General features: G+C 44.2%; 1 protein-coding gene across 14 annotated transcripts in view; it reads right to left on the bottom strand.

Moving 5' to 3' along the window:
- Positions 1-27,070, bottom strand: part of LOC139561100 (calcium/calmodulin-dependent protein kinase type II delta chain) — a 117,868-nt gene extending 90,798 nt beyond the window's left edge. For 4 of the 14 annotated variants that reach the window (XM_071377955.1, XM_071377957.1, XM_071377953.1 and 1 more), the window contains exons 1-2: positions 26,733-27,066; positions 25,640-25,734 (exon numbers count right to left, since the gene is read on the bottom strand). In XM_071377955.1, coding sequence (XP_071234056.1) covers positions 25,640-25,734; positions 26,733-26,794 — 157 coding nt within the window. In that variant the 5' untranslated portion in view covers positions 26,795-27,066. Of the gene's footprint in view, positions 1-25,639; positions 25,735-26,732 lie in introns of all 14 variants that reach the window. The other 10 variants (XM_071377956.1, XM_071377959.1, XM_071377964.1 and 7 more) reach the window with 6 other exon arrangements.
- Positions 27,071-27,327: the final 257 nt, after the last annotated feature.

Genomic DNA, 27,327 nt, shown 5'->3' with positions numbered 1-27,327 from the left:
GCAGAACTTAATATTTGGTACAGAAACCTTTGTTTGCAATTACAGAGATCATACGTTTCCTGTAGTTCTTGACCAGGTTTGTACACACTGCAGCAGGGATTTTGGCCCACTCCTCCTCCATACAGACCTTCTCCAGATCCTTCAGGTTTCGGGGCTGTTGCTGGGCAATACGGACTTTCAGCTCCCTCCAAAGATTTTCTATTGGGTTCAGGTCTGGAGACTGGCTAGGCCACTCCAGGACCTTGAGATGCTTCTTACGGAGCCACTCCTTAGTTGCCCTGGCTGTGTGTTTCGGGTCGTTGTCATGCTGGAAGACCCAGCCATGACCCATCTTCAATGCTCTTACTTAGGGAAGGAGGTTGTTGGCCAAGATCTCGCGTTACATGGCCCCATCCATCCTCCCCTCAATACGGTGCAGTCGTCCTGTCCCCTTTGCAGAAAAGCATCCCCAAAGAATGATGTTTCCACCTCCATGCTTCACGGTTGGGATGGTGTTCTTGGGGTTGTACTCATCCTTCTTCTTCCTCCAAACACGGCGAGTGGAGTTTAGACCAAAAAACTATATTTTTGTCTCATCAGACCACATGACCTTCTCCCATTCCTCCTCTGGATAATCCAGATGGTCATTGGCAAACTTCAGACGGTCCTGGACATGCGCTGGCTTGAGCAGAGGGACCTTGCGTGCACTGCAGGATTTTAATCCATGACGGGGTAGTGTGTTACTATTGGTTTTCTTTGAGACTGTGGTCCCAGCTCTCTTCAGGTCATTGACCAGGTCCTGCCGTGTAGTTCTGGGCTGATCCCTCACCTTCCTCATGATCATTGATGCCCCACGAGGTGAGATCTTGCATGGAGCCCCAGACCGAGGGTGATTGACCGTCATCTTGAACTTCTTCCATTTTCTAATAATTGCGCCAACAGTTGTTGCCTTCTCACCAAGCTGCTTGCCTATTGTCCTGTAGCCCATCCCAGCCTTGTGCAGGTCTACAATTTGATCCCTGATGTCCTTACACAGCTCTCTGGTCTTGGCCATTGTGGCGAGGTTGGAGTCTGTTTGATTGAGTGTGTGGACAGGTGTCTTTTATACAGGTAACGAGTTCAAACAGGTGCAGTTAATACAGGTAATGAGTGGAGAACAGGAGGGCTTCTTAAAGAAAAACGAACAGGTCTGTGAGAGCCGGAATTCTTACTGGTTGGTAGGTGATCAAATACTTATGTCATGCAATAAAATGCAAATGAATTACTTAAAAATCATACAATGTGATTTTCTGGATTTTTGTTTTAGATTCCGTCTCTCACAGTTGAAGTGTACCTATGATAAAAATTACAGACCTCTACATGCTTTGTAAGTAGGAAAACCTGCAAAATCGGCAGTGTATCAAATACTTGTTCTCCCCACTGTATATATATCTGAGATGACTAATGCAAGATATGCAAACATCATTATTAAACTGGCATTAATAAAGTGACTAGTGATCCATTTGTTAGTGGCCAATGATTTCAAGTCTGTATGTAGGCAGCAGCCTCTCTGTGTTGGTGATGGCTGTTTAACAGTCTGATGGCCTTGAGATTGAAAAATAGCTTCTGTCTCTCAGTGCCAGCTTTGGTAGCAGGGTGAACAGGCAGTGGCTCGGGTGGTTGTTGATGAACTTTTTGGCCTTGCTGTGACATTGGGTGCTGTAGGTGTCCTGGAGGGCAGGTAGTTAGCCCCCGGTGATGCATTGTGCAGACCGCACCACCCTCTGGAGAGCCCTGCTGTTGTGGGCGGTGCAGTTACCGTACCAGGTGGTGATACAGCCCGACAGGATGCTCTCAATTGTGCATCTGTGGAAGTTTGTGAGGGTTTTATGGTGACAAGCCAAATTTCTTCAGCCTCCTGAGGTTGAAGAGGCGCTGTTGTGCCACCTTCACCACACTATCTGTGTGGGTGGACCATTTCAGTTTGTCTGTGATGTGTACCACGAGGAACTTGAATCTTTTCACCTTCTCCACTGCTGTCCCGTCGATGTGGATAGGGGCGTGCTCTCTCTGCTGTTTCCTGAAGTCCACGATCATCTCCTTTGTTTTGTTGACAGAGTGAGAGGTTGTTTTCCTGACACCACACTCCGAGTGCCCTCACCTCCTCCCTATAAGCTGTCTCGTCGTTGTTGGTGATCAAGCCTACTACTGTTGTGTCGTCTGCTAACTTGATGATCGAGTTGGAGGCGTGCATGGCTACGCAGTCATGGGTGAACATGTAGTACAGGAGGGGGCTGAGCACACACCCTTATGGGGCCCCAGTGTTGAGATGTTGTTTCCTACCTTCACCACCATGGGGCAGCCCGTCAGGAAGTCCAGGACCCAATTGCACAGGGCGGGGTTGAGACCCAGGGCCTCAAGCTTAATGATGAGCTTGGAGGGTACTATGGTGTTGAATGCTGAGCTGTAGTCAATGAACAGCATTCTTACATAGGTATTCCTCTTGCCCAGATGGGATAGGGCAGTTTGCAGTGTGATGGCAATTGCATCGTCCGTGGACCTGTTGGGGCGGTATGCAAATTGCAGTGGGCCTAGGGTGAGAGGTAAGGTAGAGGTGATATGATCCTTGACTAGTCTCTCAAAGCACTTCATGATGACAGAAGTGATTGCTACGGGGAAATTGTCATTCAGTTCAGTTACCTTTGCCTTATTGGGTACAGGAACAATGGTGGCCATCTTGAAGCATGTGAGTACAGCAGACTGGGATAGGGAGAGATTGAAAATGCTCATAAACACACCAGCCAACTGGTCTTTGCGTGCTCTGAGGACGCGGCTAGAAATGCCATCTGGGCCGGCAGCCTCGTGAGGGTTAACACGCATAAATGTCCTACTCACATCGGCCACAGAGGAGGAGGGGGGGGGCACAGTCCTTGGTAGCGGGCCGCGTCGGTGGCACTGTATTATCCTCAAAGCAGGCAAAGAAGGTGTTTAATTTTTGTGGAAGCAAGACGGTGTCCATGCCGTGGCTGGTTTTCTTTTTGTAGTCCGTAATTTCCTGTAGACCCTGCCACGTACGTCTCCTGTCTGAGACGTTGAATTGCGACTCCACTTTGTGCCTATACCGACATGGAGTCATGGAGCAAAATGGAGTCGTGGTCAGATTTGCCAAACGGAGGGCGGGGGAGGGCCTTGTATGCATCACGGAAGTGTTCCAGAATTTGGCCAGCCCAGGTACTACAATCGATATCTCGATAGAATGTAGGTATCCTTTTTCAAATTTGCTTTGTTCAAATTCTTTGCTACAATAAATGCAGCCTCCAGATATATGGTTTCCAGTTTTGCATAGAATCCAGTGGAGTTCCTTGAGGTCCGTCGTGGTGTCGGCTTGGGGAGGATATACACCACAGTGACAATAACTGACTAGAATTATTTTGGGAGATAATTGATTGTGAGGAATTCTAGATCCGGTGAACAGAAGGACTTGAGTTCCTGTATGTCGTTAAAATCACACCATGAGTCGTTAATCATCAAACATACACCCCTACCTTTCTTCTTTCATGAGAGATGTTTATTCCTGTACCGACTCCGACAGCATGTCCCCAGAAAGCCATGTTTCCGTGAAACAGAGTATGTTACAATCCCGGATGTCTCTCTGGAAAGCATCCCTATCCCTACCTCTTCTGTGGCGACGTTGTTTTGGGTCAGCCTCTGGAAACAGTTTGAATGCCTTCAGTGGTTCAAACAAAGGATCCGCTTCGGGAATGTCGTATTCCTGGTCGTAGTGTTGGTAAGTTGACATCGCTCTGATATCCAATAGTTCTTCCCAGCTGTATGTAATAACAATGAAGATTTTCTGGGCTAACAATGTAAGAAATAATACACAAAACAAAATATGCCATCGTTTCCTAAAGATTAGAAGCGAGGCGACCCTCTCTGTCGGCGCACTCTTGCTTGAGACACAGCAGGTCTAGTGGCCCGTAGTTTTGACTGGTGTTGGGACATGTGACAAACCTCTTCGAGATTAGGAGAATTTGTCACAAATTAAGCGGGAAACCGTCACCACAATCACCCCAGAATGAGAGTTCTTTCGAACAGGACAGTACCTGTGTGTTTGTTTCTCCGTCCTGGTCCACGCAGGCCGCAGGCGAGGTCAAGGATAGCAGGGTTCGGTACACGAATTGGGTTCTCGGTAGGTCCCGGTCCAAACACCAACAGGTAAGTCCAAACAGTCCAGCTCATACACAGTAAATCCAGCTCCTCCTTGCTCTCTTCCTGGTTTGTCTTGACCCCTTATCTGTGGGTCGGCCCCACCTTCTGAGCATTCCCCTTGCTTCTGGGAATTGTAGTTTTGGCAGTCGGCCATGTTGTGATCTGTAGTTCTGATCGGGGTGGCCATTTTAGTGAGAGGGCAGAGCCCGGTTTATTAGTTCTGCTACTAATAATTTGAAATCAAATATACTGTAGCAAAGGCCAGAGGGTCACAGTTGCTCCAAGCAATCCAGAGTATGTTTTCAAAGACTTGCTAATGAAAGTGACCACAAAATACATTCTGCATCTAGTTTTCATAGGCAGGCACCAACTACGACATTGGGATTCCATTTTGGGAAACTCTAAAACATACTGGAAAGCAGAAATCACTGGCTGCGTTCTGTTCTTTTTTTTTAATACTTTGTTTTTATTGAGGAGCACAAAAGAAAGTGCAAATAAAGTAAAAGAACAACAAAAATGATCTGCCAGTTACAGTGCACGTCATACCTTCATCATATTAGTTACATTGACATCTTTGAATTAGACCATTTTCCAAGGACGAAACCCATTTCTCCCAGTATTCCTGACCTCTCTCCTCTTGTGTTCTTAAAGCTAAGGTCATAGGCTGCGTTCTGTTCTGGAATTCTGTGTTGAAGCGGTTCAGTTTATCTGCATGGCCTGAGAGTTTAGCTTGACCAGCTAGCTGCCATCTGTTCCTTGAGATCTCCACAGTCTCACAGCCATCACACTAAAGACAAGACAAAAAAGAAAAAGTTCCCCCAACGGAGAGCCAGCAAGTAAATGCGGGCTGGATGTAAAAAAGCATCAGAGGCCAAAAAAAGGGAGCGAAATAAAGAGGATAACCCAGTTTTTAGCATCAAGATGAACTGCATTCACATTTAATGAGTGTGGTTTGAAGTGATAAGCACATGGAAGCCAAACAGGCAAATGGCATATCAATATCAAAAGACACTGTAGGTTCACAGTGCCATCCGGCAACTCTAGAAAGCCGAGTCGGACACATTGTAAGAAACACTGATCTCCGCAGCAATCTGACTGAGTTTGGCAGGACATTTGGGCTGAAATATGAACAAAAAGTTGAACAACCTAAAGCTAAAATACACAGAGCACATTCCAGCTGTGGTGTGTGTTTACACCATCTCTAAGGCGCTCAACCTGGGAATGTTAGAATTGCTGTCTGGATCTGTGATGTAGAAGTCTGAGTCTGGGTGCAGCATATTACTTAGAGTAGGCTTTGAACAGCATTGGAAGGTGATGATCAAGGTGGTGACCCAGTGGTCATGGCAACAGCAGATAGCAAAGGATAGTTCCAAAATGTGGTGTTGGCTAAGCGAACCATAGGTGGCAAACCATAGCCATGAGTAGTAAATCCACAAGTGTTCTATATTTACGCTATTAGTTTGTATATCTAGCTGTTTGAAGACACTAAATTGGTCTTTTCTTAGCAAGTTGTGACTAAAATAAATTGTTAGCCACTAATGCTAATCGCTAGTTAGCTAGCTAATAATTATACCTAGTCAGAGCAAACGTAGTTCGCTAATACAGCCTGATACCAGTGATGGTGTAGGCCTAAATCAGCATGTTTGTAAAATAGTATCTTTTAAATCAGAGAGGAATAGGCAAAGCAGGACTGTATTAGATAAAACATTTAATGTCGCCAAAGATTAGGGTGTCACTCCCCTGGGAAACACAGGCCAACACTTTGGTTCCTACCCTGTCACATTAACACCTCGATACAGATCCCATTAGTATTCCAATTCCTGATTCTATGAATGCCTCCCTGGCTTTTATCATTCCTTGTCATGTCAAGCCCTATTATAAGTGCCCACTATTACATTCTAACTATGGATTTAGACTAATTGTCATATTTCTATGATTCCAACAGTTCACCCAAGTGTTGATCTAAATCACAAGTCAAATTGCAATTGCAATAGTTGGTTAAAAATGAGGCCTAGGCCTCCCGGGTGGCGCAGTGGTCTAGAGCACTGCATCGCAGTGCTATGCTGCGCCACCAGAGTCTGGGTTCGCGCCCAGGCTCTGTCGCAGCCGGCCGCGACCGGGAGGTCCGTGGGGCGACGCACAATTGGCTTAGCGTCGTCCGGGTTAGGGAGGGTTTGGCCGGCAGGGATATCCTTGTCTCATCGCGCTCCAGCGACTCCTGTGGCGGGCCGGGCGCAGTGCGCGCTAACCGAGGGGGCGGGTGCACAGTGTTTCCTCCGACACATTGGTGCGGCTGGCTTCCGGGTTGGAGGCGCGCTGTGTTAAGAAGCGGTGCGGCTAGGTTGGGTTGTGCTTCGGAGGACGCATGACTTTCGACCTTCGTCTCTCCCGAGCCCGTACGGGAGTTGTAGCGATGAGACAAGATAGTAATTACTAGCGATTGGATACCACGAAAATTGGGGAGAAAAGGGGATAAAATAAAAATAAAAAAAAATAAAAAAAAATTAGGCCTATGTGGTAGTGTGGAAATGATAAACTTTTGGTTGAAGTTTGATTGAACGTAAAAAACTAATCAGAATGGAGAAAGCCCCATTGAAAAATCACTCCGAATGTATATGTTACCGCCCTAGGGTCATGCACAACAAAGCAAATTAAGAAATTAATATTCCAAAACATAAAATACTGTAAAAAAATAAAATAAAAAAAAAGTGAAAAATATTGTGATATGATATTTTGGCCATAATCTCCCAGCCACGGGTGTACTTAGTGGAGAGCCTATAAAAGTAAATGATTAGTGGGCCTGTACTACAAACAGTCACAGAACAGAGATGTGATGAGGACAGTGGTCCGACAGTACAGATGAGGACATTTACACTAGGGCAAGAAAAAGTAAAGACGTCTGGTATCTGTGATACGGCGAGCAAACAAACGGAGTAAAACACACCAAATGCTTTCTAGTACTAGTTCTTGTGAGAAACTATTGATGTGCCTTCCTTGATCTCCTACTCACGCTCTTTGTTCTTAGTGTGCTCAACATGAGACAACTAGTCTAGGTTACATTTAGAGAGCAATCCCTTTCCACCCACACTTCCTTTTATCTCTCTATGCCTCCTCTCCCTCCTCCTTTCTACCTGTCCGAGGAGATATTGTACCCATACAAACATCCTTCCTCTCCTCCTTATCGCTATTGTGTCTGTGCTGACAGAACCACACTAGGCTCAGAGTTTTCCATTTAGTCACTTGACCCACTCGCTGTAGTGTGGAAGGCGTATTAATATTAGATTGTGTCCGATGGAGATTGCACTCAGGCCCTCTCATCATGGTTTTTCATCTTTCTGTAAGTAAGCCTACCTGCATCCGCTCTCTGCCCATTTATCAACTCCATCATCTCTCTCCGTCTATACTATGCTACAGTTTCATCTGATCACTGACTAGGCCTTCCATTGGGGTCCACTTGAACCTCATTGAGACAGAGACAATTCCCAATAATAATGTCTCTCAGGGTTTTGCAAAGCAAGGGGGACTTTGTCATGGGATTCAGGTTATCCTCTCGATTGGACTCATCTTTGGGGGTCAATGGTATTCTGTACTACCTTCGCTTACGGGAGGTATTCCAACAAGTTGTAATGATACGCAATCACTGAAAAGCATATGCTTTTACGTCCATGCTCCCTGTGAAATGACTAGTTAAGGGGCCGTGCTTGTCACCCACAGGGTTGTAGATTTGAATAATCCCTGATTTATTGATGAGCTCTCAGAGACACCTAGCTGGCTTAACCTCACCTAGAACGGTGTGAGAGCAACCTGCCATTACAGAAACCCTGACAGACGCAGCTCGACTTGTTTTGATGACTGAACTTCACTTCTCTAGTCTCACACCCAGGCGAGAGACGGCGAGAGCGAGAGAGAACAAGCTGTCACTGTGATCATGCCTGCTCTCAGTTTCCCTGACACTCTGGCACTACATTGGCTGGGTCCACATAGCACTAGGTCACAAACTGTTCTGTTCTATAGCTTGTACAGCTTGTCTGGGCTCTAGGTGAGTGATGCATCATTAGAACCCCTTAATTAGCCCCAGTGTGAACAGTTAATTACCCAGGGAGAGCATGAGGGGGCCGGTCTACCACATAGGGGTCATTAGTGATGGAACATTGCCTGAACGTTGTCTGAATTGTAAAAGTTTTGTATGAGGAAACAGAGGCTCGGCTCAAAGCTCTGGGAAGACAATGTGGCTGATGAACGGAATAGACATGGTACGAGGGACACAGGACGCTCTCTTATTCGACTAACGTAGCATAGTAACGTAGCATAAGAGGCGGGGACGGTGAGCACAGCTTTGAAGCCATTTATATACAGTACGGGATCAGATGTAGGTTACACAAGCAACGCACGTGAGAGAACACACGTGCATCTAGTAGACGTCGCTACAGAAGCATGTGGTGCGGCAGCTCTTCAACGGTCTATGTACAGACAAGGATATTTAAAGTTGAAGCAGACGTCGGTTTCGTTTGACAGATACAAAGTCCCTGCTGAGTATTGCCATAAGCAGTGTCATCATACTCAAGTCAGCTGATTATATGAATGTAAATAAATATATACTAGACACTCGACCAGTTCCAACTAATACAGTGCGTTCGAAAAGTACATACCCCTTCACTTTTTGTTACGTTATTGTTTTTGTTCATCAATCTACACACAATACCCCGTAATGACAAAGCAAAATCACTTTAGCATATTAATAAATACAAGTCACATTTACATAAGTATTCAAACCCTTTACTCAGTACTTTGTTGAAGCATGTTCGGCAGCGAATACAGCCTTAAGACTCATTGGTTTTGGCGCTGCAAGCTTGGCACACCTGTATTTGGGGAGTTTCTCCCATTCTTCTCGGCAGATGCTCTCAATCTCGGTCAGGTTGGATGGGGAGCGTCGCTGCACAGCTATTTTCAGGTCTCTCCAGAGATGTTCGATCAGGTTCAAGACCGGGCTCTGGCTGAGGCACTCAAGGACATACAGAGACTTGTCCAGAAGCCACTCCTGCATTGTCTTGGCTGTGTGCTTCGGGTCATTTTCCTGTTGGAAGGTGAACCTTCGCCCTAGTCTGACATCCTGAGCGCTCTGGAGCAGGTTTTTAATCAAGGATCTCTCTGTACTTTGCTCCGTTCATCTTTCCCTCGATCCTGACTAGTCTCTCAGTCCCTGCCACTGAAAAACATCCCCACAGCATGATGCTGCAACCACCATGCTTCACCGTAGGGATGGTGCCAGGTTTCTTCCAGACGTGATGCTTGGCATTCAAAAAAAATCTAAAAACCTGTTTTGTCTTTGTCATTATTGTGTTTAGATTGATGAGGAAAATGTTTTATTTAATCCATTTTAGAATAAGGCTGTAAAGTAACAAAATGTGGAGGAAGGGAAGGGGTCGGAATATGGAATGCACTGTACACCTATAAGATAGATACAGTATCTATGACGCATTTCCTGTTCAGCAAGGGGGGGGGGGGGATCTTACGCCATGACGATGAGCCCTCCGCACATATATTGCTGTCGAAATTAAAAAGTGTGGCCTCGTCAAGGACAAACCCAGTGCTGCTGGGGAGAACACCAAACACCTCAGCAGAGAAGACTGGAATAACAATCCATTGAATATGTGAATACAGATGAGGGTAGTGCTTTCTAAGATGGCGGCAGGATGAAGGAGAACGGATATGTTCCGCTTGTATTAAGGACTGTGTTTGACAGTCTCGGCTTAGAACATAAACTAGAATAATCCACCTAACACCTGTAAGACCGGCTGGCACGCTGTGTGGAAGAATAACAGAGGGAATGCATGACAGAGGATGACTGGTGTCGAAAAGGGATATTCTCGACACAGTCATATTCCATCGATAAACAATATTTAGAGTCTCATTACTGTTCTTCCTGCACACAGAACACAGTTACACATAACCCATCTTCCAGGAGCACTAAGAAGAACAAAAAACACCAAGGGTCAGAGGTCAATGAAAAATAATGATCCCCAGAAAGTTTCCATTTCATTAGTCCTGTTTCTCAGAGAGCAAGAGAGAAACAGTGAGAGAAACAATGGCCTTTTCCCCAATTAGATTTGCTCAACTCCTGCATGCTCTTTTGCCTCCTTTTGAAAAAGATAAATCGAGGAGAGACAGCGAAGAGAGGGAACATAGACAAATGCGTTAGCAGGGGTGGATCTCAAAATAAATATTTAGTTGTGCAATACATTTGAGAGAAAAACGTGCTGCTTATCGTTTTAAACATGTGCAAGGTTTTCTTCTCTGACAAAACAAAAGCTGATTTAAAGAGGGTGTGGCAGATTTCAAAAGTCTTCGGCGAAGGACTCTGATAGGATACACATAACTATCCTCGATGAAAGATGGATATCGAGGAGGGGAGGACACTCTTCCGTTCGCCTACTAAGAAATTGACATCTCCTCGACCACTTATCGGTTTCCGGGTCACCGAGGAGAGAGGACCGAGGAGAGAGGGTGGAGAACGGACTTCTGACAAAAATTAGAAAAGGCCATAGACGCTTAACCCCAGAAGGCCCAGTGAATGGTGCCATCGTTCATTAAGAGTGTGAGATCACCTTTGGGCACTTGTGGCGCGTCCCTTCCGTCCCTTTCTCCCAGACAAAAAGACTCTAATTAGAATAAGGCTGTAAAGTAACAAAATGTGGAGGAAGGGAAGGGGTCGGAATATGGAATGCACTGTACACCTATAAGATAGATACAGTATCTATGACGCATTTCCTGTTCAGCAAGGGGGGGGATCTTACGCCATGACGATGAGCCCTCCGCACATATATTGCTGTCGAAATTAAAAAGTGTGGCCTCGTCAAGGACAAACCCAGTGCTGCTGGGGAGAACACCTTCCACCTCGGCAGAGAAGGCTGGAATAACAATCCATTGAATATGTGAATACAGATGAGGGTAGTGGTTTCTAAGATGGCGGCAGGATGAAGGAGAACAGATATGTTCCGCTTGTATTAAGGACTGTGTTTGACAGTCTCGGCTTAGAACATAAACTAGAATAATCCACCTAACACCTGTAAGACCGGCTGGCACGCTGTGTGGAAGAATAACAGAGGGAATGCATGACAGAGGATGACTGGAGTCGAAAAGGGATATTCTCGACACAGTCATATTCCATCGATAAACAATATTTAGAGTCTCATTACTGTTCTTCCTGCACACAGAACACAGTTACACATAACCCATCTTCCAGGAGCACTAAGAAGAACAAAAAACACCAAGGGTCAGAGGTCAATGAAAAATAATGATCCCCAGAAAGTTTCCATTTCATTAGTCCTGTTTCTCAGAGAGCAAGAGAGAAACAGTGAGAGAAACAATGGCCTTTTCCCCAATTAGATTTGCTCAACTCCTGCATGCTCTTTTGCCTCCTTTTGAAAAAGATAAATCGAGGAGAGACAGCGAAGAGAGGGAACATAGACAAAAATGCGTTAGCAGGGGTGGATCTCAAAATAAATATTTAGTTGTGCAATACATTTGAGAGAAAAACACGCTACTTATCGTTTTAAACATGTGCAAGGTTTTCTTCTCTGACAAAACAAAAGCTGATTTAAAGAGGGTGTGGCAGATTTCAAAAGTCTTCGGCGAAGGACTCTGATAGGATACACATAACTATCCTCGATGAAAGATGGATATCGAGGAGGGGAGGACACTCTTCCGTTCGCCTACTAAGAAATTGACATCTCCTCGACCACTTATCGGTTTCCGGGTCACGGAGGAGAAAGGACCGAGGAGAGAGGGTGGAGAACGGACTTCTGCCAAAAATGAGAAAAGGCCATAGACACTTAACCCCAGAAGGCCCGGTGAATGGTGCCATCGTTCATTAAGAGTGTGAGATCACCTTTGGGCACTTGTGGAGCGTCCCTTCCGTCCCTCTCTCCCAGACAAAAAGGCTCTAATTAAGGGAGCCCCGTCCCTGGCCTACTTTGCTAAATAAGGATTTAGACTGAAGCCCAAGGGGAAAGCTCACATTTATCCCTCCATAGGTGAAAATAGAAGGAGAAGAAGAAAAAAATACAGATCGATCAAGGATGACAGACTTGGCGGCACCTTAGGCTTACGTAGATAGGATCTGGGTTACGGTTCGATGTGATGCACAGTGTGCACGCGCGCGGTTACGCAAAAATGCAAACCAACATCACACAGTAGAGTCCATTTTTCCCCCCACTCAATGTCTTTGTTCTTTTGCATTCAATCACGCACTGATAACCCTTCTACCCCCAAACCCCCAGTGGGGGAAAAAAACAATTACCGTTTTTGTGAATCAACTTTTATTTCAGCTGTTTTTGTGGATTCTCTCTCTGTATATTATTTGAGGAGTGCTCGTGCCAGACAGGCTGTGGTGTAGTGGTACGGTGATGGAGCTAGCTAGCGTTCCTGAGGGAGCGTACGTCAGGTGTGAAAATAGACAGAGCACACACACACACACACACACAAATGTGACGCAAACAGGGCTGTTTCAGTCAACTGGAAAATGAGCTTGGAAACAGGCGAAGGGAAGGAGAGGGAAAATAACAAACGTGGATCACAGACCAGAAACCAGAGAAAGATATAACAACAAAATCCCTCGCACGCTCTGACACCAGATCGGCCTGTTTGTCAATGTTTTTGTATTAGCAGTGATGGGATAGAGGATATCTGAGACTGATCTGTCTGGGGCTTGAAAACAAGTGCTTGTGGATTCAGTGGCACATTATCCACAAATATCCATCACTGTTTTAAATCACAATGAGACACTGGTAACCAACTGATATTGATGACGGCCCCCTCGTCTGAGCTTTAGATTCAAGTGACCAACAGCTCGTCCATCTGGTGACAAACCATGCATTTCATGGATTTATCATCTAAATGACAAAAAGAGTCATTCAAAAAGGTATGCCACAAACAAAATGAATGTCACAAAATGTCTGGATATCAAGGACAGGAGAGAAAGCACAGGAGATATGCCAAACCCAGGGACGACACCAAACCCAGGGACGACACCAAACCCAGGGACGACACCAAACCCAGGGACGACACCAAACCCAGGGACGACACCAAACCCAGGGACGACACCAAACCCAGGGACGACACCAAACCCAGGGACGACACCAAACCCAGGGACGACACCAAACCCAGGGACGACACCAAACCCAGGGACGACACCAGATTCCATCTCTGCAATTTCATTTTATTTGTTTAATGAATTTCCGTCGACACGGTGGCTAATAACATGTTCTGATGCACATGTGGCCCAGGCGTGGTGCGCTCCTCTGCACTGTGCTTGTCTCATCATGCAGTTCTGATCTCTCCCGGTCTCTTCCCTGATCCATCTCACCCACGACTGTTCCCGTCACGGCTGGGTAGAACTAGAGCGACAGTAACAAGAACCCGGAACATATAGCAATTGTTTGTTGCACGTGACCCGATTCAGGCTGGAAATAAAAAGGCATATAAATACATTTCATTAATTGACATTCATTTGAACATTATGCAGCCAAATATGAAATAGCTTTGCCAAGGCTCTTGAGTATTTTGTTCATTCTGATAGTTCATCAACTGACATCATCCCTTTCTCCCTACTTCCTGCTCTTACTCCCCCTCTGTTGTCTAATGAGATATTTTTAGCCTGCCTGTGCAGGCCTGCAACACAGGGGGGGGGGGGGGGGGGGCAGGGGTGCACACAGACACACAGGAAGTGTTCTCCTGACACCATGCCAAATGTTGCAGCTTTTCTTTTGTTCCTCTGTTCTAGAAAGGCTCTGGGAATGTACTAGCTCAGCACACTATCCAAGATGTCCTATCAGATATACTGATTAGGTTATGTAACACAGTGGACTTCAGACACACACTCTCTTGAATGGAATATGAGGGTTAAATGGACTGAGGACTTTGCTCTTACACAAATCCATTCAGATTTACAAAAATAACCTGGAGATAACCTGGAGATAAAACTCCATCTGCTCTTCCACTGGTGACACGAACACCGTTTATGACTCAACCCACCCCTGGCCGTGAAAGAAAACGAGACAGAGATATACAGCCATGGAACAGAGTGAAAAAAAAAAAATCCCTCACACCTTGGGGAACCTCACAGCACAGCTAGTGCCCCATTACACCGTCATAGAAATGAGGTCCATTCACTAACTGAACATGGTGTGAAATTATAAAGCTGAGAAAGGGTGGTCAAATCGTCCATGGTAAAGTTAGGGCTCTGAGGAGGATGTGTCCGTCTTTGGGATGATCGAATCGTCTGTATTCATGCTGGTGTGAAGAGGGTATTCCCAGATGCCAAGGTCTGCCATATTGGTCAGGCCGGGATCGAAGGATGAGCCAAGGCACAGTCCAGTGTGATTTTGATTTCTGGTGGGCGCTGTGTGTGCGCGCATTAGCATTGATGAAAAATTTAAATTTGGCCTTCCTGCTATTAGCCCATACAAACGCATTGAATAACAAATAGTCCCCAAAAAAACAGTCAGTCAGTCCTATAATCAGAGATAAGATCCGGATACCATTCTTTGTATTCTTATTCTATTTAACCCCTTACTTTTGGCACTAAACTGTCTCCATATATACATTAGTTCCATTCATTTTTTTTAACTGGTGCACTGTGAGAGTCCTGTGAGGCATGTGGGCGTGCTCGTGAGAATCATCCTTCCATAGAGGGGGTCATAATAGTTTTGTAGCCCAAACCGTTTGGACGCTACAAACGATTTTGTGAGAAGACTGATTTCCGGGATGTCTCAAACACCGCTCCAGCTCTGTCACCTTGCTGAAGTGCATCGTTGGTGGATGTGGTAGACTAAGACGCATTCAAAGCAACAAAAAAAGAAAAAAGATCTCTAGCTTTAACTAACAGATTTTTATGGGAATGTTTTTATTATGCTAATTAGATGCTGTGGGGCCACGGAAATAGACTTTAGGAGGTTAACCCTCTACGGTTAGGTTGGGTAATCAACCCATGTCAGAAGGTGAGTCTACACCCCTCTCATTGGCAGAGAATGAGCCTGACAGAGCCTAGTAGGACAGGCACAAGTCAAGACTAATTTTCCTGCTTATAACATGTAGAAAAATATACCCTATCTGAGATGATGGCGACTGTCTGTGCTAAATCTGCTTCTAAATGACCCCAGGGTGATTTGAGTGGCCAGAGATTGCATGTTTGGAGATTGATTATGTAGGCTTGTGTCATAGGCCAAGTTTACTGAAGGATGTATTTCAAACAACAAAGAATCAGTTTTATTTCTTGCCTAATTCCGTTTTGTTTTTCCAGGTTTCAGATTTTTCCCAGGTTCAGGTTCAATCCAATAATTTTTTTTAATAGAAAAACAAAATTGGATGTTTAGTCCACAACAATGCTTGGGAAAAATCTAAGAAATTTTGATTTTGGTGTAGTTACCCTTTAATTCAAGTGCACACCTAGCAAGAGGCTATGGTTTAGCAGTGTTTTTGTAGCGCACGTGATGATAGAGTTGCTAAACAAATACCCTGGATTGATGCAAATAATCATGATCCTTCTACCGGGTTAGGCTACTTTGTAGTTAACATTTAATTGAGGTTTTTGGGAAAGCCTTTCCATCTACCAGAAGACTGCTTTCATTAGCATCATTGCTAACGGCTACAGAAGGTGGTAGCCGCAAACACTTATTTTTTATTTCACCTTTATTTAACCAGGTAGGCCAGTTAAGAACAAGTTCTCATTTACAACTGCGAGCTGGCCAGGATAAAGCAAAGCAGTGCGACACCAACAAAAGTTACACATGGGATAAACAAACGTACAGTCAATAACACAACAGAAAAATATTTATACAGTGTGTGCAAATGTAGTAAGATTAGGGAGGTAAGGCAATAAATAGGCCATAGTGGCAAAATAATTACAATTTAGCATTAACACTGGAGTGATAGATGTGCAAGTAGAGATACTGGGGTGCAAAAGAGCAAAAAAATAAACAACAATATGGGGATGAGGTAGTTGGGTGGGCTATTTACAGATGGGCTGTGTACAGGTGCAGTGATCTGTGAGCTGCTCTGACAGCTGATGCTTAAAGTTAGTGAGGGAGATAAGTCTCCAGCTTCAGTGATTTTTTAAATTAGTTCCAGTCATTGGCAGCAGAGAACTGAAAGGAAATGTGGCCACAGACATTCTCGTTTCCTGATTCTCTTAAATTGCAGGAAATACGAATCAATCACTGATGAATTCTGTTCATGTCTTATAATAAATGTGGGCAAATTAATACATTCTCAATACATTTCATTGATTCCCTACCAAGTTCAATACATGTTTTTATACTGTTGAATTATGGTTTTAATGTCTGGATTCCGTGAATCCATCCACATTCTCTACATCGCAGATTTTTAATAGGGCCCGACATCAGCTCCATGTTAGTACTTGGACTAACGGAACAAAGAGGGAAAACATGCTTTCTCGTGAGTCTCATTGTGTCCATGGGAATGCCAAGATTGGAAAAATGTCTGTATTTTCCAGGAGCCAGAAGCAGCGTGGTTGTTGTGCACAATTGCCAGTGGCTTTTCCACAGCCCTGGGCTGGCGGGGGTGTCAGCTGATCGTTTCCTCTGTTACCGACTGTTGAGCTGCTGTTTTTCCACAAACATCATAAAATATTAGCTGGCTTGATGTCTGACCACTGGCCCATATTTTCCAATGTAGGCCTGAACGGTCAACCAAACATGCTTGCCGTTGTGGATGAGTAGAATTTGACCTACACGTATGTTTTCATTGCTAGCTTAGACATAACCAAGAGAGAAATGTAAGCAACAACTTTATATAAAGACAGAGTTGGCTCCAAAAACGGACACTTCCTCATCTTACCAGGAGGAAAGCAGTACAAAAACATATACATGCAAAATATGAACCAATTTAGAGAAGGGGGTAATCACCAAATGAGAGATATGAAGAGAGTATAGAAAGCATGACCATGCATTGACAGAAGCGTGTGAGGAAAAATAGGTTTGTACATTTAACACCTCCACATGGCCAGCCAAAAAAAAGAGTGTGGTTTAGTAGGGAGGCACTATACCCTACGGAGTTTCACTATCGCACGAACCTCTGAATTTACACGACCCACTTCGGGAATCCCCAGTGCAAGGACAAGTAACCTTGAATGTCAGTACTGTACTGTAAATCACTCCCTCAAACATAAAGCAAGATCGCTGTTGTTAAAACAGTGGGCTGCTCGTGGTGGATACAGAAAAAGGGACAAACAACGAAATAAGCATATCACACACGCACAAGAAAGCAGTTCACTAGTTACTAACAGAAAAGTATATGATAACGGACAGACTGATTTGATAACACATGAGCTAACTCAATCAACGCAGTGCAGGGCAGTGAACCAAGACCAATCGACTGCGTACACATTTCTCCCTGCTTTCAGTGGAGTCTGATAACACCACACCATGTAAGGATATTGACAGGTTGCCCCTATGTGTCACACTACAGCAGTGTTTCCCAACTCTGGTCCTCCAGTACCCACAACAGCACACATTTCTGTTGTAGCCCGGGCCAACATACTGCATTTCAACTTGTCAAGGTCTTGATGATTAGTTGACAAGTGGAATCAGGTGTGCTTGTCCAGAGCCACAACAAAAATATGTACTGTTGGGGGTACTGGAGGACTGGATTTGCGAAACACTGCTCTATAGTAGCGATGAGGGGGGAAAAAATGGATACAGTTATATACACATACACAGTGCCTTCGGAAAGTATTCAGACCCCTTGACTTTTTCCACATTTTGTTACGTTACAGCCTTACTCTAAAATGGATTTAAAAAAAATATGAATCTGATACACGCAGAAAACTGTTGAGTGTGAAAAACCCAGCAGCGTTGCAGTTCTTGACACAAACCGGCGCGCCTGGCACCTACTACCATACCTGCATCTTTTGTCTTGCTCTTTCACCCTTTGAAATGGCACACATACACAATCCATGTCCCAATTATCACAAGGCTTAAAATAATATTCTTTAACCCGTCTCCTCCCTTTCATCTACAAAGATTGAAGTGGATTTAACAAGTGACATCAATACAGGATCATAGCTTTTACCTGGATTCAACTGGTCTGTCTGTCATGGAAAGAGCAGGTGTTATTCATGTTTTGTACACTCAGTGCATAGTGAGCAATATGTTTGGAACATCAAATTGCAATACATATAGAATCGTGGGAATCACAATACATATCGTATCGACACCTAAGTATTATGATAATATCATATCGTCTGGTCCCTGGCAATTCCCAGCCCTACTCTACAGTACTGCCCATTATTAGTACCCTACTCAATGCCATTAGGCAGGGTAAGATTTCTAAATGCTGGTGCTAGATTTACAGCTTAAATATTAGTGGCTTGTTTTATCACCACATAAACCTGTGAGGTAAGATCCCCAGCCTGTTAAGTATGTTACTCCAGCCATTGTATCTGGCATAGACACAGAGCCGGGGTTTCCCTCTTCTAAGGTGGCCGTCCGTTCAGAAATGGGGAGACATGATCTCTCCTGCTCTCAGGTAAGGGCAGCCACAGCTCAGTGGAGCCACTCAGTCAAGCCAATCCTAGCCTGGGATCAATCATGGAAAAACACTCAATAAACGTCTCCTCAACCCTCCCTGTGCCTCCCTCTATTCATCACCTCAGCAATCTAATCGTCGCCTTAGCTAGCACAAACAAAAGGGGATTGTGTAAGAAAAAGGCTACCGTTTCCTCATTCCAGCTCTGTTATTTCCTTCCCCTACTGTTCTCCCGCACTCATTTTATTAATGTTCTGTTCTAGATATGTTGTCTAGCGCCTGTCTGTGATACAATTACATTCCTGTCTCTTAGTCCTATTCATCGCTCACTCCATCCCTTTCTTCCCTCCTTTCCTCGTCTCTAGCCCTCCATCGCCCGAGCAGACTGTTCTAAAGTGTATGTGCAGCAAGGAAACCCCCGGTTCCCCATGAGACATCACGTGTGTGTCTTAGTGTGTCTGTCAGCAGCCCATTAAGGCTTGTGGAGGGAAATCAGACAAGCATAATGGCATACAGACAGCGGGAGCCACGCACCCAGAAACTCCCACAGAGGGAAGGATGGAGAGAATAAAAGAGTGGGAAAAAAAGGCCAGAGAGCTGCTTGCTAGACAGGCGGTCCAACGTATGGCATACAGACAGCAGGAGCCACGACCCACAAGCTCCCTCAGAGAGAAGGATGGAGAGAATAACAGAAAAAAAGGCCAGCGAGCTGCTTCCTAGACAGGCGGTCTAATGTACGGGGGACATGCTATCGTAGCACCAGGATATAGACACACAAAAGGTCATAAAGAATGCATGTCTATGTCTACCATGTGTAGTTTCGCTTCAAACACGGGCCCATTCCCATTGTGACTGGGGTTGTGACACAATAGGCTACACTGTGAATCATGTACTGCTAATCAGAAATCAAAGCAGGTTAACCGATGTTGTTATGACTTGCATACTCACAAGCAAGGTTTTTATGCCTCGCCAAAAGGGGTACTAAGGGTATGAAAATGAAACAAGAACTGTAAAGACAGACGTTGACAACCAGTCACAAAAGACGCCTGACCACATCCAACTACTGAAATGAGTCATGTTCATACAGTTATGAATGTACACTGTACCCTCAAAAGATAAGGGAGAAAGAGCACATTGGGGGGCGTTGGTTTACAGGTCAATTGGTTAAGCCCAAAAATGAAGAAGAGTCTTGAAGAATTCTCCTGTCATTGACTGAGGTCAGAGGGGTATTGTAATTCTGACAGGCTGACAGAGCTTTGAGACAAGTGACCAACAAACCTTAACCACATACCGCATTCTTCTGGGCATGGCTAGAAGGGATACAGCTCATGTCAAACTCCTGCGAGAGTTTGAAACTTTTCTGCCGAAGTTGGGACTTTGGAGAGTGTTCAGAATCATTACATTTTGATCAAATGAATTGTTACATTTTTCCCCCACAAAAATGTAGACGTTAAATGCTGTAGTTGGGCTCCAGAGTGGCGCAGCGATCTAACAGGCTGACTACACCGCTCGCGTCGCATGTGTGAGTGTGGCAAAATAAATGTTGAAATCTATGTTATTCAAGTATTGCACCCACACTGCTCGCGCGAGCCAAGAAGCGTCTGCGTTGCCAAGGGCTAAAATAGAAGTCAGTTCTATTTCTGACGCAGATCGCACTGCAAGTCCTGCCTCTCCCATCTCCTCATTGGTTTATAGAAGCAGGCACCCACGTGCAATCTCCTCATTGGCTAAACCCATGTGGGTGACTGAAAGACGAACGAGGTCAGTGGCGGTAATGGACCTAATTTATGAAAGTTGCCAATCGCAATATAAAGTTAAGAGAAGAAAAAGCCTGAAAGGAGGAGAGATGACTAGATACGATTCAGTTGACCGTTTTATGTGTGGATTAATTGTCGGAGTAGAGGATCTTGTGCATTTCAGTTAAAATAACAACTCAATGTTTATATCCCATGACAAATTTTCTAGCAACAGCAAGCTAGCTAAATAGGACAAATTAGCTTGCAAGTGCAAGCTAGCTAGCTAAATTGCCATAAATGTGTAATGCTCTTCAGAGTTTGTTTTGATATTTCAACCTGCGTGTCATGATCGCATTTGGTGTGGGGGGGACAGAATAAATGTATGCACGATGGCGCACACGCGCAGCCGGTTTGGGCTCCGTGTAAGGCACTGCATCTCAGTGCTTGAGGCGTCACTACAGACACCCTGGTTAGAATCCAGGCTGTCTCACAACTGGCCGTGATTGGGAGTCCCATAGGGCGACGCTCAATTGGCCCAGAGTCTTCCGGGTTTGGCCGGTGTAGGCCTTCATTGTAAAAAATAATTTGTTCTTAACTGACTTGCCTAGTTAAATAAAGGTTAAATAAAAAAAACATTTGCGGTGGAAACAACTATAACAAATGTGCTTTAGCAGTCCCCCTGATGGCTACACTATCTACTTCCCTCGCCGTACTGTGGGACAGCGGTGCTCGGCAAGCGGGAGTACCAATAAGTAATTTCTCGTGTAAATTGCTATCGTCAGGGACAGCCGTCTCATTAGGCAAGATTAGGCCGCCACCTGTGGTGGCACTTGAATTTGGGGCGGCATTTTGACAATTGGCTGCCACACTCCGGCGCACCCGATTGGCTACTACACCACCGGCTCATAGCGTTGCTGCAGTTCCCGCCCCCACCCCATTCCCGCTTCTCCCGAAGTTCACTCCCACTATCCTTGGTAGCTATGGTGATGTGTGTGCTTATATGGGATTATCCAATTGTGAAACATTAATAAAAATGTATCTGCCAAATAAATTGTATTTTTTTTGTGATATAGAAGATTAGTGATTAAGGCAGTAGCCTAACCTAGCCTGTTAACATTAGCTAGCTACTACTAGTGGATATTATTTTTGCTAAAAGTAATCTATAGAGATTTGAAACAATTCTAAAACTATCAGGAAGCAAATATTTTTAAAAAACAATGAGAAAAGAGGCACAATCTCTAAACCAAAGAAATTCGCTGGTGAAATGTATCAGCGTGCAGCAAGCAAATGACAAGCGTACAAGGACAGGCCATTCATTTGCCGAGAACAACGAGTCCCCGTTCGTTGATTCTAGCAGCTAAGTTCGGATCGGGTGAGTCCGAACCATGCACATCCAACGATGATGACAGCTCTCTGGCTGGACAAGAACAGGTGGTCGCACCAGGCCTCGCCACACCATGCCTCGCCACACCTCCAAACAATGCCGGCGAAGACCCTACTATCTTGGACCCAGACTCGTTGCTCCCCAACCCCGATGACAGTGGTGGTGCTGCTGCTAAATCCGACTCCCAGACAAAAAACAAAAGATCCCTGTGAGTGGCCAAAATATATGAATGGATCTTTACGGGATATGTTAGCGCAGGCTGGGGCACATCAGGATAAGGAGGGGAAATGGCCTAAACATAGAATTACATAGATAATTGGAGCTTATTTCTTCATCCTCCAAAAAATAAGTGGTAATCCTACCTGTTTGACAGACAATTATCCTATCCATAGATGTCGGTATAGCCAAATACTCCAACATTGTCGCATGCACGGATTAAATACCTTGGTGTCTGGGAAGGGCTTGACCTGTGTTTGACCTAAACCAGGGCTCGAATTGAGTGAGGGTATCACATATCCCTTTTACCCTTTTCTTTAACAAAGGATATATATTGTTTGCTTTATATTTTAAAATAAATACATAAAACATATCCAGATTATATCAAGAGTTCTATAACAATGCTTAACTCTGTGATGCCTTATGGTAGAAACAAGCTCTAAAATGGCCGCAAAAGATGTGACTCTGATGCATATGGAGATATAGATTTTGCTAAACTGCAGCCTATAATATTAGTTTTTTTTTTTTATGGTTTGCTATTCTGTCCCTATCAATTGATGTTTTCTCTTTCTGAAAATAGAAGATGTTTGTTTAAACCCAGGCAGCTTTTAGGGAAGCACTACTGTTGTTGGGTTATACAACGGACGAGTAGCCAGCAGTTGAAGCTTACAGTTTTCTGCATCAGTAAAGCCTCTGTCTAGGTGGAAAGGCAACGTTTGAAAGTGCCATGCTTAGATTCATGAGAATGTCTAAGATGTAATTATTTTTGTCTCGCCTAGGGCGGCAGAACGTCCAGGGCCAGCCCTGGCTATCATACTCTAGATAAATACGTTTTGGGAGGAAAAAAAGTGGACCATGTTCGCTACCACCTGAGGGCAGTAATAGCTAGGCATGTCACTGTGACATCTAGATGGTGACCAATATTACAAGTTCTATTTCCTCTCGCCCATTGAAATAATTTATTTTAAAAAATGTTTTAATTAGTGTCAGCTAGCCAGCATAACTAGCTGTTCAAAGTCAGAGTTCATAGCGAGAGTGTGACGTCACTGACATAAGCTGTATCCCTTCTAGCCAAGACACATTCTTCTTGGTGACATTAGCTTAGCTGGTATTTACCAGAGTTGTGGACTCGAGTCACATGACTTTGACTCAAGTCTGACTTGAGTCACAAATTTGATGACTTGAAGCTGACGACTTGAAATTATTTGGCCAGGTTTTGTAACATTTTGTCACAAATTGTGGCACAGAGTCTCCATGCATGACTCTCCACTCAGCCAGAGACAGTAGTCACAGCGTCGCCCTAGCAAAACAAACGTGCAACAGATTGGCTAGTGAAATGCACACTATAGGCCCTCTGATTGGACAAGCAAAGTCAATCACAGGTCGGGTGAGCTAGGGAACAGATTGCTGTGCAGTTATACTATCGGAGGTCAGCGCACAACATCTAATTGTAGTGAGAGAAAATTGCCTGCTACAAAATGCTTTGGTGATCAATAATATTAACCGCAGATAGAACAATGAGCCACATATTTCACCGGATGTGTAAACGTGAAGCATCTCGTTGGCATTTCCACTCTGTATCAAATATGGTGATGAGAGGACGCCCAGGGCCCGGCAGTGGGAGAAGATGGAGCGATATGGATTTTGGCCTACATTCTGATCATTTTCTCATCGATGAAACATTTGGATCGCCCTACAGTTTTCAGTTTCCAAAACAAGAAATTCTGTAACAAGAGGCAGACTCAGTTTTTAATGATTATTATTTTTTAAACTTTACACTATGCCAAAGTTTCTAAAACTTCAGTTGTTTAGAAGAAGTGCAAGGACGAATTGAGTTATTGGACACGTGCACTTCATACAGTAGGCGTTCTCTAATGGAAATATGCAAATAAATGCTAGAATGTGCCAATAGTATCTTACTAGCTCGCGCTTGTTCTGCCCACTATGATTCATTGGAAACAACAGGCTCTGATCTATCTTGGGTTAGTTATAAAGATCTTTGTATTACTTGCAAGCTCACCAGCAATGGGGCATCAAGCAACAAGTACTACAATAGGCCTACTGGTCATTTGGTATGTCAAAATTGCTTGAAATTGATGATTTACTTATGAAGCTTATTTGGAATTTGTTGTTAAAATTCAATTATTACTGTGGCAAAGACACACCACAGGCACGTGTCTCCACTTGCGCTCTCCAAACTCTATTGTTGAAATGTTTGCTCTTGCTTTCACACGTTTAAATGCATATTTGGTCAATCTATATCCCATCTAATCCTACAATAGTTGCTAGTGTTTCATCATTCCATCCCGTACCGTTTGTTGCAACACAGATATTTCTGTTTCATACCTTTAAAATGGACCATATCTTACCCACTGGGCGCGATGAACGTTCGCAAGACTCAAGTTCTGTTCATTGAATTCAATGTATGTTTCCTTTGTTCATATTTCCCGGGTTATGTCAGAGTTCCACGTGTCCTATGTTTCTCATTCTGGTTGTGCGTAATAGGGGCGCGCGCTACGCTTTGGGGTCAGTACGTTGAATAAGAGAAAATGATTGTTCCATGTGTGAACGGTGATGAAATAGCATTAATAATCATTAAGTCTGATTAAGATCAATGTAACAATGGCTGTGGAAATTGCCTTTAAAAAAAAAAAATTGTAGAACCAGTCTATTGGTTGTAATTGCCAATTGGTTAGTTGTATGGTCCTGCGAGTGGCCAATAGCTTATATGTACCCGTTTGTACTCCTGTTAGAAAGGTCTGATTTGGTTTCTCAAGGGGAGGCTGTGCAGTCTTGCTCTCTACCTGTGTTTAGATAGGACAGGTTAAGCCTGCCTGATACAGAGGCTATTTCTTTTGGCTGTTGCCCGTGTATATTTGGAAAATGTACTTGTATATGTTTTATGATATGGCGCTTTCACCATTGGATCACCAAGACCTGTAAATAAATCTAGACGTCAACCTGCCTTGCCTACTGCTGATTTCATGCCCTTACGACTGCTGCAAAGTCCCTATTTTACAAATTGCATGATCAAAATGTGTTGTAGCCAAAATAAATAGACACAGATTTGTAGTTGACGAAGTCTTAGCATGTATAGATTTTTTTTTTTTATACTTGACTTGAAAAAAAAAACGAGTGACTCGACTTGTACTCGAGACTTGACCCGTTCTACTTGGGACTCAGACCTTGTGACTCAAATGAGTGCAACTTGGTCCCATCTCTGGTATTTACTGAGAATTATGTGGCAACAATGGGTGCTTCTCTGGAACCGCATACCACAGGGCTTCCTAAACTCGGTCCTCGGGACACCAAGGGGTGTACGTTTTGGTTTTTGCCCTAGCACTACATAATTGATTCAACTAATCAAGCTTTGATAATTTGAATCAGTGTAAAAAACAAAATGGCCACCCCTTGGGGTCCCGAGGACAACGTTTTTGGGAAACGCTTGCATACCACATTTGTACCCATGTCATTTGAAGATAAATACCAGGCAAAAGCCACGTCTCACTGAAAACGTTTGACATAACAGGGAGTTGTTGGGATATTTAGTGGTTTTCAACAGAAACCGCAAAGACATGGTAAAGGCACCTACCCCGAGCAGATAGCTTCTTTGTGTTGATGATTTTGGCAGCAAACTCCTGTCCGCTGGAGATCCTCATGCATCTTTTCACTATGGAGAAAGCTCCCCTTTAGGAAACATAAACAAGGATGAGTACTCAAACAATGGATCTATCCCTTTATCACCTGTTCGGTATAATTAACTGTTAGGCTACACTTTATAAGCTGATTGACTTGACTTTAAAATGGTCGTTTATTGAGACATCAAAAAGGCAGTGATGACAAATCAAAACATTTGTTTGTCGTTTTTAAACAGGTGAGACAGGAAAGGTGCCCCGTGGATGCCTAGGCAACTAGTCAAATTTGAGAGGTATTGCATATAGAACAGCACATGTAATGCCAAAGAAAGCGAAATAGACTACACGCACTGGAGCCTCGCACCACTTCTTAACACATCGCTAAAAATAGCACTGAAGACAGAGAAAGTGCAAGTGACAATTGTCCCCACCCCCGCAAAGGCGCCCTGTGCTGGTACAGTAGGGCAGTCTACAGTCAGTAATGCCAAGGGCATCTTCTCAGTCACACAGGGATAGAAGGCTGTTACCAATTTAAAACGGTGACCCTTGGCCCTACAATGCACCTTCATTAATATCAATGTATTGACAATAACTGCAAGAACAGCATAATGACACGTGGGCATTGGGCAATAATAATAAAGAGCGGATCAATAGGTCACTTTCATTTAGCTGAGAGCTGGGGATGGCATTGCTTCTGAAGAAAGGTTTTTCAATCAACTTGGGAGACGCTACCCTTTATAAAAGACAGCGCACCACTTGGGAATTTCAACGCCCTTACTACAATGGTTACTCCACTAAAAGGGCGGGGACTTGTCAAGAGCTAGTGAAATACTACGTAAACATTAAACCGAATTAAAAATATAAAAACAAACGCTTTTAGAGAGGACGGGTTCCGGATCATTATTTAAAGACAACATGTGAATACAGTAAGCGCGGTTTCTGTGCGCCGCGCAGGTAACAGGTCATCTTTAAGAACCCCTCGTTTAGAGCGTCAGTACTTTAAACATAACGCAATCGAGATGGCTTAAAATAAAACATTGTAATACTTACTTTCCCAGCTCTTCGTAGAGATTATACTCGTCGGTAAATCTGGTACAGGGTGTCGAAGCCATGGCAAAGGATAGGGAAGACTGTCTCTAGTAGGTTGGGACTGTAAACCTCAAAAGCTACTCTCGAGTTTCTCTGCTGTGTTTCAAATTGACAATATTCTAGCGCAAACGATAAACCAAATTCATAAAATAAGCTTTAAAATGCAAATACATTTACTCTTCCAGCTCCGTTTCCAAATCCAAAAATCGTTATTGGCACGGGAGTTTAGGGGTTGTCAGGGACGTCGAGACCTGCTGTTCTCTGTGCCTGCCTACTGACACTTCACTTAGAGAAAGTCTCGCACCCTATCAAGCTCTTCCTGGTTGTGTGAACACTGTACAACGCCTCCCCCTAGCTGTAACCACGGACCCCCACGGAGGGTACAGAGGCCAATAGACACTACATGACCAAAGGTATGTGGACACCTGCCCGTCAAACATCTCATTCCAAAACCATGGGCATTGATATGGAGTTGGTCCCCCCCTTTGCTGCTTTAACAGCAGTCTTTCCACTAGATGTTGGAACATTGCTGTGTGGAGTTGCTTCCATTCAGCCA

Source organism: Salvelinus alpinus, chromosome 31, assembly GCF_045679555.1.
Source record: "Salvelinus alpinus chromosome 31, SLU_Salpinus.1, whole genome shotgun sequence".
Taxonomy (NCBI): Eukaryota; Metazoa; Chordata; class Actinopteri; order Salmoniformes; family Salmonidae; genus Salvelinus; species Salvelinus alpinus.
This window is presented reverse-complemented; position numbering and strand designations above follow the sequence as displayed.